At 36.3% G+C, this 13,229-nt stretch overlaps 2 protein-coding genes across 2 annotated transcripts; one reads left to right on the forward strand and one right to left on the reverse strand.

Annotated features, from left to right (window-relative positions):
• Positions 1-1,658: 1,658 nt before the first annotated feature.
• On the reverse strand, positions 1,659-3,264 carry LOC118433549 (fructose-2,6-bisphosphatase TIGAR-like). The gene is made up of 4 exons (XM_035845552.1): positions 3,108-3,264; positions 2,623-2,857; positions 2,403-2,543; positions 1,659-2,281 (listed from the first exon to the last, which is right to left on the reverse strand). The coding sequence occupies exons 1-4, from the start codon at positions 3,131-3,133 to the stop codon at positions 1,973-1,975; spliced, it is 711 nt and encodes a 236-aa protein (XP_035701445.1). The 5' UTR covers positions 3,134-3,264; the 3' UTR covers positions 1,659-1,972.
• Positions 3,265-7,500: 4,236 nt separating this feature from the next.
• Positions 7,501-10,041, forward strand: LOC118433542. Its single transcript, XM_035845540.1, has 6 exons — positions 7,501-7,746; positions 7,813-7,883; positions 7,967-8,749; positions 8,831-9,278; positions 9,336-9,460; positions 9,537-10,041. Exons 2-6 carry the CDS (start codon positions 7,872-7,874, stop codon positions 9,663-9,665), a joined length of 1,497 nt encoding a protein of 498 aa, XP_035701433.1. The 5' UTR covers positions 7,501-7,746; positions 7,813-7,871; the 3' UTR covers positions 9,666-10,041.
• Positions 10,042-13,229: the final 3,188 nt, after the last annotated feature.

Genomic DNA, 13,229 nt, shown 5'->3' on the forward strand with positions numbered 1-13,229 from the left:
ACAAATTTTTATTACCAATAGTTTTGCGAATAGCGTATGCATTAATTCAAAATGGCGAGAAAAGTACCATTGTTAATTTTCTCCTCTCAATATAAAAGAAGACCAGAAATTACACCACCATTTTTTTCATGATCATCATCATTAAACGATAAGATGTTAATGACACTGGGGTTTCTTTGTCCATTTGCTCATTTGAATAATAAATGAAGGGAATGTAAACGAGCTGCCGAAACCATATGAAACTTGGCCATTATATTGTACAAAAGAGTAAACTACATATGTATACATTTACTCGTCGAGCGTCACATTCAGAACCTTGAAATTTACATGTCAAAAAGTGACAAGTTCAAATTTAATCGATCAGAAAACATCGTTTCTTTTAGGTATGTATTGAAATTGCAAGTGACGAATTAGTTCGTCTTGTTTGGTGAGAGCATGTACACAGTCCGATCATAAGTTCCCGTGAATGCATTTCCGGTGATAAATCGCAAAGTACTAAAGCTATCTGATAGAAATTTTTGTGGATGAACAAGGTATTAATCTAGTTTACAAATCATAACTTCTTTTTCACAATTTCCTCCTCGGGCTTGTACACAAGACATAAGTCGTGACGGAAACTGCTCGATCGCGGCACGCATGGATTTCATGGGAAATTCGCCCAGATCTTCAGTAAGTGTGACCTCAGACCTTCCACACTTGGGTGAGATTTAGAGCATACTTGTACCTATAATTTTGACCACCAGTCATAATTTAGGGGATTAAGGTCTGCAGATGCTGAGCACCGCTCTACGGATAAAAAAACGTCATGAAAATTCGTCTGAAGCCATTTTTGGACAATTTTGGACCTTGCGCAGGAGCTGAGTTTTGTTGAAAGGTCCAATGTTGATTTTCGGAGGGTCCAGGGTGCAGATTATTAACGTTTGGCTCTAAGACACTCTGAAAATAATTCTTGGCTTCAACTTTTACCCTTTGCGGTAAAAAACAGAGATTTCCTTTCTCCAGGCAACTTGCTCTTATTCACACCACGGTGACGACTTCGTATTTACTTCCGTATACTTAAACGGATGTCAGACTTGCGTAGAACAAATATCTGACCATTTCTTCTTTTAAATTTTTCGCCAACGGTGAAAAGTCTGAAATACTTTTGGCACGAAAATTGGCGCGTACAACGATCGAGCAGTGGCCGTCACGAGTTATGTCCTGTGTAAAAGCCCTTGGACGAAATCTTGAAAAAGAAGTCATGATTTCTAAACAATATTAATACCGTGTTAATCCATAAAAATTTCAAACAGATAGCTCTAATACTTTGGGATGTATCACCGGAAATGCATTCACGGGAACTTATGACCCCACTATGTACATATGTAATTGTAGGGTACACTACTTAACAGTGAGAATACTAGTGGTGGTAATTTACTCCTGTCACTTGCACATTTAATGATTTGTCAGTCTCAATGAAAATTGAATATGCATTGTGGTGTTCATTTGCATTAAAGCATTTAGGTTACGAAATGTTAAATCGTAGCTTCACATGACACCTCATGTCTGTCCTTGTTGAAGACTAATTGCAGTTCTGCATATGATTTCATACTTGAAACTGTTTGATAAGTTCGTCTCGTCAATATATGATCATTAATAAACTAACGAATTCCCACAAGTTCAGTTTCAAAGGATGACGATTTATTCCTTAACCAGTTTCATACAATATTTAACTGTTATTCTTGATATTGTCGCCCTATTTACTACGAATGGGCTGACCATTAAGTATTTAAGATAACTGGAATGTAAAAACTTTCTCCATAACTATGCTTATAAATACATACTTAGGATCAGTAATATCAATCGGTAATACTTTTATGGCGGGACGGAATTGTTTTGAAAGAATATGTCTCACAACCCTTTTTCTGTCGGGACAATCTTTGTCATTTAAGCTACCCTTGAATTAATATTAAACGAAACATTACTAAATTGTTTAGGAACTTGTTTCTTGAGTATTGTCAATTTTATTTTGTAAATTGTCTGGAAGATGCTTCGTGTCATGGACGTGTTTCACGCTCACTCTCCGTTTCATACCAGTCTCATTCTTGTAAATAATAATCTTCGTTGTAGCCGTGTTGTGGGCTGGTCGTTTGCACAGTTTGGGGTCGAAATAAAAATCCAAGGACTGTTTATTATCGATAAGGTAGTGCAGGAAAGACATCAACCATCCCGCATGCGTTACGACTAACACGTTCTCCCTGGCATCACCTTCCTCAGAGGAATCAACGATTTGGCACAGCATCTTGATGGACAAATTTCAATTTTTAATTTTGAGTCATAACTTGTCCGAAACAAAATCCAAGCATGTCATGAAAAAACTATTGAACTTAGAAATTGAATGAATGAATCATGAACTTTCTTACCGAAAAAAATTTGCCAGCTCTTTTCTTCACATCTTGAAAAGTCTCGCCTCCAGGAATTCTTACATGAGGATAATTTTGGCGTGTTTTGATACAAAGTTTTCTAATAGCTTCACGCGGTTGGAGTTCCAGGTCTCCAAAAAACTAAAAACATATAAAAAGTACCAGTTTTAAGTACTTCAAAATTCATCAGTTCAATAAAAGTGCAAGTCTGCATGTTTACTCTTTCCCTCAATGTTTTGTCCAGAATTAGCACTTCCTCATGGTGATTTTTACTATGTTGTAAAATAATGTGGGTCGTGTCACAACATCGTTTTAAATCGCTGGAGTATATTCGTGTGAACTTCTCATCTCTGAGGTGACGGCCCAAATGCTCCGCCATCATGATCCCCCGTTCCGTCAGCTCCCCGTGGGTGTGACCTTCTATAATATTCGCAACATTTGAGGTCGTTTCTCCACTGCAAATAAAATTACAATAACTTTAATTAATGCAAATATATATATTTTTGCGATAATGGCGATAAACTTATTTCATATTAGCAAAGTACTGAATTTTTGCAAATGTTACATAACTGAAATATTTATTCTTATCTATTACTTGGCATGAGAATTATGCATATTTATTAATACAGTTATGCATTTTGCACGAAAATTGCTTATGTAAATATGTAATGAGATTAAAGATAATAAATATATTTTTAAACTTACTGACGTAAAAATGTCACAACGAGCATTTTCTCCGTCTTGGATTCTTAGATTGCCTAAGCTTTTAATAAAAATCTAAACGACGGTCTTGTCTCAGGCTGTCTCTCGTAACGAACTGACCTGGATTATGCCAGGACAGGAGATGTCATCTTCGTATGAGAAGCCTAGTTCCGGTGTTGTTCCGTTGCCAATGTCAGGTTAAATTGTTCGTAGCAGATTCATCCTACACATTTAGATGCAATTTTAAGCTTTGGTATGAGCATAGCATGCAAACTAAATACAGATATACACACTTATGACATAAATATGTGCATATATCTAGAACAGAGTGATAATGAGTCAGGCAAACATCGTGACACGTATGTAAGCGTTTTAACACTTTGGTGGAGTGTCAGGTTCAAACCGGAACAATAGTTCTTTGTCTTTCTGCACACATGGAAACAATAACATTTCGCTGACTTGGCTGCTTTCCTGGCGCATTTGTGTATATACGCTTTTGGCAACGCATTTTTCTCAAAGGCTTCTGCCAAGAAGTTTCAATTTCCTTTAGTTCCGAGCAATATTTTACTTGGAGATCATAACCTTCGACCTTGACCGTGATGAAGAGAATGAAAATGTAGTATTAAGGATTCGATAAGAAGAAATGATTTCTTGGAGAAAGCAAAGTTAGAATATTGGGATTTATTTATAGCGAATCATTTATATTTGATTGTCTACCACTGCCAAGAAATATGGAACATGCTTAAATTTAATATCCAAGTATATGATTTATTATGCTAAATTAGCATAATAAATCATATGTTATATTAGCATTGCTAATATAACATACTCAACAATGTTGCGCGCAACTATCGTAAAATAATCATACCTTCTTCTTCATTCCCATTAAAATCAGAGACGAAGAATGATAATGTTTTTTACGTGAGACTTTCTTAGATTATTTTATGAATAATTAACGTAACATGTACATAACGAGGTAACATATGTAATATTTATATGTAAATGATGACTATCAATTTCTGCATTAAGTTTGTTAGTCAACCACAATCACAATACGTATCCTTGAAACCCACAAAGCTAAAATTCTTTACATCTTAATTATATACTTAATATTATAGTTTGGATGTCATTTAGAAATCGGCATCTTACATTTTATTTTCAGCACATAGTTGGCGGATGTTTCTTAGTCCATGTTTCCCTGTTTGTTTTGAAATGGTCACAATGTTCATGACAATTGGGAAAATTATACTCTTTGTGCGGAGGTAGGGATTTACTGTCCTTCCCTTTCTCGCATTTATTCCGGCAGTTCTCAAAGGTAATCTGGAAATATATTTAAGTGACAAAGAAATTTACGAATCCTGTTTGCTTAGTATGTAGAAAAATAAAAAGTTAGTTAGTTTACCTTCCCCTCATCTCCTTCTGCAGCTAACAATGTGCGAATAGTGAAAAGCAGCAAAATGAATCCCAAAAATTGGATGTTCATCTATGCAAATAAATAAAATTAATCACAAAATGTAAACGAGATCTTAATGCAAGAACAAAGGTTTCCTTACTTACATTTATCCTGCCCAAAGAACTTCTTGGACTGAAAAAATTAGCAAGTTGTAGGAATGAGTTGAAGTGGTCAATACATAATACCACACAATGGAAGCATATCCATGAATTTGGGGACAATTGAATAATAAACCAGGCAAGAAATTTATTAGGTTTACATTGTTCTAAAGCTTAGGAGGTTTACAATTAATTATATGCACCCTGGAGCTAAAAATACAGGAAGTTCGTGTAAACAATGGGTAACTTAAGTAAGCTACGAGTTAAACAATTATTGACATTATTTCAATGAAGTGATTTAACGAGAAAAATAAATTCTTTCATGAATAAAGGATTTTTAAAAAATTTCAGGCACTTTAAGATGGCCTCATAGAGTCGTCAATCTGTGTGTCCCTTCTTGGTCATGATAAATTTCATTAAGCACAAGCTGTCGACTTCAAATTTTGCGTACAAAGTATTACGTAGCACCAAAAGTTGATACAGTTTTGGCTGGAACTGAAAATGATGCAATTATGGGCAAGATTAGTATTTATTTAAAAACCACCTATACTCAACAGTATGTTTTCTAATCATAGCATGCCAAATGATGTATTATACTTCCTAAGATATTGTACAAGAGGCAAAAATAGCATCTCGCCGCCCATTGGTCACGAGAGTCGCTGGTTGCTGTTACTCCGTAATACCTACATGCATGCATATGTACTTAACGAGTATGGTTTATTATATCTGCTCGGGGGTAAAGTTCTTTTTTGCTTTCTGGATGCCTGAATGAAAAAAATGCAGCAAACGAATTAAATTTAATGACAATTGGAATTTCTCTCTGAATAAAATGGAGATAGCTGCAGCGGCCTGTATTCTGTCCTCATAAAATTCAAGGAAGTGTGACCTACGAATGCTGTGCTGACCTACGAATTCCAGGTTGTTTATGTGACAATTTGAATTACCAGTCCGTGTTTGGATACCTTTTCCTGGTTCATTATTAAATGAAATTGCGGGAATCTGTCACATATTGAAATGGAATATTATATAATACGACGCAATTCAGTATTGCTGGATTTTTTGTACCCTATATAAAATAAAATGTCTTTGTTGAAGACGCAACCATCACCCTGTGCCCACCACGGGTGTCATAAGGTTTCGTCGGGAAAGTTGTGTAAAAACCAGACCCAATCCTACACCTTTTTTGCACTAATAATTTACATCCTGTAACCGACCCGATTCGGATTGAATGGTCAATTGTAGTTTTTTTCAATATTTAGAACATAATTTACTTCTCCAATGACGCAAGTATGTAATATCTCATCAGTTTATGGAACAGTTTTATACACATTCAGCTGTCGGCATGTGGTTATCCAGGGTGACACAAATAGGTGTAAATATAAATAGATAAAATAACAGCGGAGCAATACTTTGATTGAGGGGTCCGGTATTATTGGGCTAACTGTACAGATATTACTATTTTACAGCTAATTTGGATGTATGAACCTAAAAAATAATTCTGGTCGTAACATTTTATTTATGATTATGTCACATTTGTAGCGACCGGCTGTGGACATGGGCACAATTTACCTATTTACCAGAGTGATAAAAAATGTGATACTGGATGAATTTAATAGTTTGGGGACTCGTTAAATCTGTTGATAAAATATTTACCAAACTAAACTTTGCGACCGATTTAGACCGTTGTGCATCTCATGTCAATGGATTATTTTTTTGGTCTCCCTTTAATTAATACGCCAACCTTGTTATGACAAAGGGACGTGTGTTATATATTTAGATACTTGATGACACCCGATGTGTACAAAGGATTACACACGCTGGCCTTGGATTTAAATACTTGAAATTCTATCCTTGCTTATTTTGTTATATGCATAGACTTTCAGCTCTAAATATAAATAATCTTGAGTTGAAGAAAAGTGAGACAATTTTCACGTCGATGTGACGTGCCTATTTACTTCTATATATGAAAGAGAAAGCGACAGTACAATTGCCAATGGATTTTGCTAATATGAGACTTTGCAGCAATATTGCGATATACACATGTACATTTTAACTATTAAAAATAACTATACACCGCCTCACTTCATACATAAATCTTTTGACCTTTACAGAAAAACACTTTTCACGAAAACAAGCCAGAAACGTGTACGCGTGGGCCGTACTAAATGCGTACCTACCGTAATCAAAGCGACGCTTCCAAAAATAGGAAATGAATACGTAACACCGATGAAATATTTGACTTTGAGATTTTCTCCAGGCAAAATCTGCTATGAAATTACCTTCAAGGTGAAAGCAATGTCAAATGAGTCCACCAATGACAAAATGCCACCTCGGATTACGTGCCACTCTTTGCTCGTGCAGTTGAGTGGTTCTGCTACCCTTTGATGTCACGAATGACGAGGGAGAGATGCGAAGGAAATCAATATCTCGCTACATTTGACAAGATTTGGTAAACATAATACATTTTAAATATAAAAACCGTTGTCCCCTCCGCTCGATAAAAAGAACACCAATTTCAGTCATGAGCAGTTGCTTAACCTAATAAAATTCCGTATTTAGCACACAACAGTGTCTAGCACAGCAATATTTTGGCATTCATCACTCAGAAATCCGGATCGGAAAGAACTCTGGTGTTGAGACAAATCCGTTTTGAATCCTCATCGTTTGACTGCCGTGCTCCCCTGTCAGGGAGAAAGTTATCCCTGGGGAGAAAGTGCGGAGGAGGAAGCCACTAATTCACATAGCTAATAATCCACAGGTGAAAACCAGCTACGCGCAGGTGGTGAGCTATTCGTAATCGAGGTCAACTGGTTACCCAGGTTTTGACAGGGGAAGCTGGAGCGTTATTGCTTTCTCCTAGATTTGCGATTTCTCTATGTAAGCTCATTTTCTGTTTTGCTTTCTCCCCTTCCGCTTGTGAGTTTTGTTCTGCTTAGAAATAACATCGGAGTCGTACTTTGTCCAGAAATTGGGCACAATAGCTTGAAGCACTAGTCATTATTTAGAAAGTTTTTTGTTTAATTGAAACGAAAATGTCTTAAGATTTTCTAACCTGACGAAACCGTGGAGGAGCCAATTGACGATAAAAGAGGTAAGTTGTCCGATAAAATAAAATAATCGGTAGACACTAAAATTACAGCATACATAATTTAATCAGATTCACCACGACTGAAAAATACTGCAATCAATGAGCAAAAATCTCCACCAGATGCTATCATGAATTCAGAGGTAACCCAATGTTGATATTAAGTGGAAAATTTTATATGGAATTTGTGCCGATTTCATTTCCAATTTTTTTCATAATTTTGCAGATTCTCGATTTCGTTTTCCCCAAGTTGGACAACCCCACCTTGAAGACAGCCCGACTTGTCTGTTCCCAATGGGGAAACATTGGTGCTGTCCACCTCGCCACGAGGACCTACTTCAATACCTCCCACATGCTCCCATTCGACCGCTCTGGAACCTTACCCCCATTTAATAAAAATCTCGTTAAAAGGGTCCAAGTCAGTTTTTGCAGCTGTAAAATTCCTGAGAACAATCTCCTTATGAAAATGCAGCATGATATAATGACCAAAAACTTTGTCAGTTTCTGCACCCAAATTAACAAGATCACTGAAGTTTTGAGTGTTTGCATTAACGCAAACTTTTCCATGGTTCCGTTAATGAGATCGTTATGCATCTTAGATTTTCCGAATATGACAGAATTAACGCTCTCTGAGCCAGAAATTCCAGAGGAAGCTATTTTGCCAAATAAATTTTGCACGTTTCCATCACGGCCGAACTTGATGAAATTGAATGTAAATTTGGCCCGAGAGAATTCTCCATTTGGCCAAGTTTTGCAAAAATTGGTGGACTCAGCTCCGAATTTGTTGGTTTTGATAATTTCCGGAAATCAGACGCCATCCTTGGCAGAGTGCAAAATGTTGCAAGTCTTAAAATTCAGGGGGACTTATAAGCCTGAGGGAGAGATCATGTTTAGCATGAATAAATTGAATGGGATGTTGGTCGCGGTGAAGGATACGCTGGTTGAGCTTGTCCTTCAAATGGATGGTGTAGGGGGCAATTTTATAACTGGTGGACAGAGTTATGGGGCGGTGAGTGGGTTATACATTTTTTTTAGAAATTTTGTCTCAAATTTATTCGAAATGTGAATGTCAAAATTTTTGTCTTGTCAGGATGACAAATTCTCCCTCCCAAAAATGCCACTCCTGACCATTCTAACCGTCATAGAAGTTGGCGTATTTACCATCGAGAACGAATGGTCCTCTGAAACTGTTCCCATGCTGAAGGATCTCTGTCTTCGATCGAAAAGGCGATTTGGCGTGATTTCATGTCTCTCTTCACTGCAGAGTCCACACGATTGTGTCGAATCGCTCGACATTTTGGGTGCTGAGACACCCGACGCGATCAAATACATCAAGCTCACGTTTCCAAACATGAATAAATTGGAGGTCGGAATTGTCTGCCCAGATTTTACGGATGTCAATAAATGCAAAAACTTTAAACGACGCATCGAAGCTTTTGACAAATTGGAGAGACTCGAATTACTAAAAATTACGATTTCGGGAATTAATCGCTTCTTGTATTCGTTGATTCTGCTGGAGTGCATTTCAAAAATTAATGGTAAGCTAATGAATTTTTAAAAAATTGAGAGCGTATGCAAATTTTCTCTGATTTTAGCCACCATACTTTTGAGACTCCAGTTCACTCAATCGGCATATGTTGACACCTTCACGCAACCTGCGTTTGAGACCATACTCGAATTGTGCAAGGCCATGAACAAAGTTACCATTGAAGGATTAGGGGTATGAGGATGATGCTAAATACTAAAAATAAGATGGGTATTTTAATTTTTTAATGTAATGACGATGTGATTTGCAGCTCATTCCACCCATCGCGAAGGAAGTGAACAATTCCATTAAGAGCAACAACATACCTGTGAACATCATACCAAAAAAGATTTATGGAAACATTAAAATCTTCCATAACGGAGAATTTTACGATATTTAAAGTCTGAAGAAAGGTCACCTCGTGTAACATGCTTTATTAGTAAACGCAATGTTTTTTCGTGTGTATAGTAAACATCGAGCCCTGTTTACTCTATCGATGTTTGTTGTATTTTTATTGAAAAGTTGAATGATGAAAATATTTACAAGAAACATGGTAAAACACGTCCAGGAAAAATATTGCATTTACATAAATCTTGAATTATTTACAGGAGTGATTATGTGGTGATTATGCTGTAATTATAGTTTGTAAATAAGAACTGATGTTTTACTCTATAAATTACATAGTTCTAGCGTAGGATAATTTGGATTAAGTGAATATGTCAAGACTCGATGTTTTCATGTTTGATGTTTAAAATTTGATGTTTAAAATGTTTAGGTGTATGTTTCAATATTTAATTTTATAAAAAAATTGTCAATAAAATCCAGGTCAGACCAGACCAAAAAAAATAAGTCAGTAATTGATTTAACAGTCGTACACACACACAATTTTATACCTACATATGTATGCAAATCCAAGTTTCTCTCTATTCACACTTACTCCCACATTTGTCGGTCGATTTCCCATTGATAAATATGTACACACAAAACATGCCAGGTATTACTCATCATAAGGAACCTTCGCAGTATTGAGCTCATCATAAAATGAAGTTGCAGTTGACCCGTCTATCATCAGAAATAGGAGATAAATTTTAATCCTTATTTACGAATGTGTTTACATACATAGGTAATTATTAGGACTTATTACCCTATTTAAACAAATAGATTCCAGATAAATTTGAGGTGACAGATGAAATTGATTTCAGTCCTGGAGTATTCATTTAAATTTCGTTGGGTATAATGTGTAACTTTAAAATTCAGGGTTGCCAGATTTAATTACAGGTATATGAATATAAGACCGACACGATTATGAGCTCGTGTTGAATTGGGGTTGTTTGTGCTTGCGACAAGGGAATTAACGATGCCACGAATTAGGAGTGAGTTTAATGAAACGAGATTTATGAAATGTCATCATGTCCTCGATTCTTGATGAGTGTCATCTCAAAATAGTAGGCTTACCAGATTACTCTCTGCCAGTGTCACCTCCAATTCTGAATGCAGAGATGTACCAATAAAGTATATATATATTTAGAACTACGAGTAAAGACAATCCGCTTTGGATGAACTTTCATTTTGATGTTGGAATGGTAGAATTATTTCTTACGAGAAGGCCTACACACTTTCTCTTGTCGCAATCGAGTTGAGAATTCCTGTAATGTGATTTAAGTGCCGGGTGTCTGGAAATCCTCGTGACAATGAAAGATCATGACTCGAATATGCACATACGTATATACACTGTGTGTAAGAACCTTTCTCATCTAATCTCATCTAACCATATACCAAAGAGAATAAGATACAGAGTTAGAGACCGGGGATCGAGAGGCAAGTCAAAGATCCAGAGGGGTTGAGTGAATTGAGACTTGTAATTCCCTTTACTTTTATAAATGATTCCAGTTCACCATCCAATTAGACGTGATAGCATTATTTTTTAGGTGAAGAAATGGTACAAAATTACGCGACTGTAAAGAACTATCTAAGAGAATGTACCTACATAATTCAATTATGATGTTGCTGTATTTTGTTGTGTTTGGGGAAAAGTGTCCCATCAATCAAATAGAGTAGGAGTAGTACGTTCTTGTAGCCTCCTGTGTCACCCACAATTTTGAAACAAATAAATTAAGCTTTCTTAGGGCCAATGAAGAAGATGAGATGATTTTTTACTCCTACACTAAAAATTGTACTTCCCCAGTTTACTATATAAAATCTGTAGTTGATTCAGACAAACGAAATGATTGATGAAATGGTGAAACATGGAGTGAGAAACATGGTGGAGAAATTATAATGTCGACGCAAAACTATTACACAAAACCAGCACGTACATATTGAGCCAATATTATTAAAAATAGGCACATAAGCTGAATATAAAAGTCAACAATAAGAATCACATAAATCATATGACTAAAATTGAATACTTACAAGATTGAAGTGTGTGGAAACCGTGGCATGAAATGAATCTGTTTGAAATAACTAATACATATGTACTCACAGTAATAAATGAGGGTTTGCACAATTTAAAAATGTAAGCACAATTACAGAGTAAGTGTTACATACGTACCAATTACAATAAATTTTAGTCAGTCATAACACTTTCACCTTACACCAATCCCAGTAAAACAATTTCATGGTTCTCCTCTCCATTGAAAGTTCATCGTGTGAATTTGAAATCAGCACTTCAAACCTGAAACAATACACACAAACCTAAATCCATTTACCCAACACACTCATAGCGATATTCGTCTGGTGAGAGACGAGTATGATTTTCGATTCATTTCACATTTTACATTCAACAACTTTACACAAAATACTCCACAGAAGGAACGTTTGTTGAATTGTAAATTAGCCTCATCATTGTCCGCCACTGGATCTGGTCGTGTGAATGAGATGCACCCCACCAAACGACCACCCGTTAGCACGGCCAAAAATCTGGTGGTGTTGTTGTACAGGGAAATTATGCCGGTGGGAACGAGCATTCTTTGCATCTCGAGGGGGATGATGTCAAAAAGTTCAGTGGATTCACTTTGTCCAAATAAAAATTAGCGAGTGTTTGCCCTTTAGTTGGACAAACAAGTATTGATGGCATTGCTTTGTTTATCGGCCCTAATTGAACTTAATGATGTAAAGTTGTCCGACTTAAATTAATGTGTGTCGTGTGCCGTATGGATGGCAAGAGGCGAACCCTTTCTTCAAATGGGACAAGATTAATGACACTTGTCCACTGAACCACGGCGGTGAAGACTGGAGTTTGACTCTTTATTTTTGTATTTTTATTTATTCTCACTCGTATTGTGGAGAATTTCATAGGGAAAAAAATATAACTGGATTGATGAGCTTAGCTTGTTACATGAAGTGGATGTTGGTTGCTGGTGACTGACTTTTGCCTGACAATTGGGCAGGACTGACCATTTGTAAAAATCATCAATTGGTTGGACAAAGGGTGAAAGGCGATTTGTTTTTGTCCAAAGTGAGACAGTACACACTTGGGTAAATTGGATTCCACGTTCGTCTCACTCAAATGCCGGATAACAAGCGACTCTACATTTAAAAAAATCAATCAATGATTTATTACAAAATAGGGCATATTTGTTAGAACAACATTTTTTTACGTAGGAGGACATGAATATGCGAATATTGATATTGCAAGCAAATTTAAAACTTGAAGTGGTACATATGTATTTACATACATTGTCGCAAATTGAGCATATCAATATAATAGACTTGTTAGATTTGGGATTTTTGCCCAGAATTTACACAGTAAATGGGCATGCTTTTATTTTGCAAAGCTATTTCGCAAACTATTTTATCCTGTCGTGAATACACCGAAAGCAAAGGTTTCTTCATGCTTTCTCTTCCTTTGCTGAATGGCTAAATAGCCGAGCAAAAGAAGAGAGAAAGGCTGAGGCAACCCATTTTGGTTATTTCATCATCTATTTTACTTGTATTGGGCTTGTGAGCGTATATGCTTCAATCG

The sequence above is a fragment of the Folsomia candida genome, unplaced genomic scaffold (genome assembly GCF_002217175.1).
Source record: "Folsomia candida strain VU population unplaced genomic scaffold, ASM221717v1 Fcan01_Sc057, whole genome shotgun sequence".
NCBI lineage: Eukaryota > Metazoa > Arthropoda > Collembola > Entomobryomorpha > Isotomidae > Folsomia > Folsomia candida.

Bases quoted from the DNA above. Each gene is read 5' to 3' on its own strand.
- LOC118433549 (XM_035845552.1), bottom strand. From the start codon at position 3,133: ATGCTCGTTGTGACATTTTTACGTCA. The intron at 2,858-3,107 runs GTAAGTTTAAAA...TTTTATTTGCAG, and splicing joins GTTGTGACATTTTTACGTCA to TGGAGAAACGACCTCAAATG. The intron at 2,282-2,402 runs GTAAGAAAGTTC...TTGTCCATCAAG, and splicing joins GAGCTGGCAAATTTTTTTCG to ATGCTGTGCCAAATCGTTGA.
- LOC118433542 (XM_035845540.1), top strand. The intron at 9,279-9,335 runs GTAAGCTAATGA...CTCTGATTTTAG, and splicing joins GTGCATTTCAAAAATTAATG to CCACCATACTTTTGAGACTC. The intron at 9,461-9,536 runs GTATGAGGATGA...TGTGATTTGCAG, and splicing joins TTACCATTGAAGGATTAGGG to CTCATTCCACCCATCGCGAA.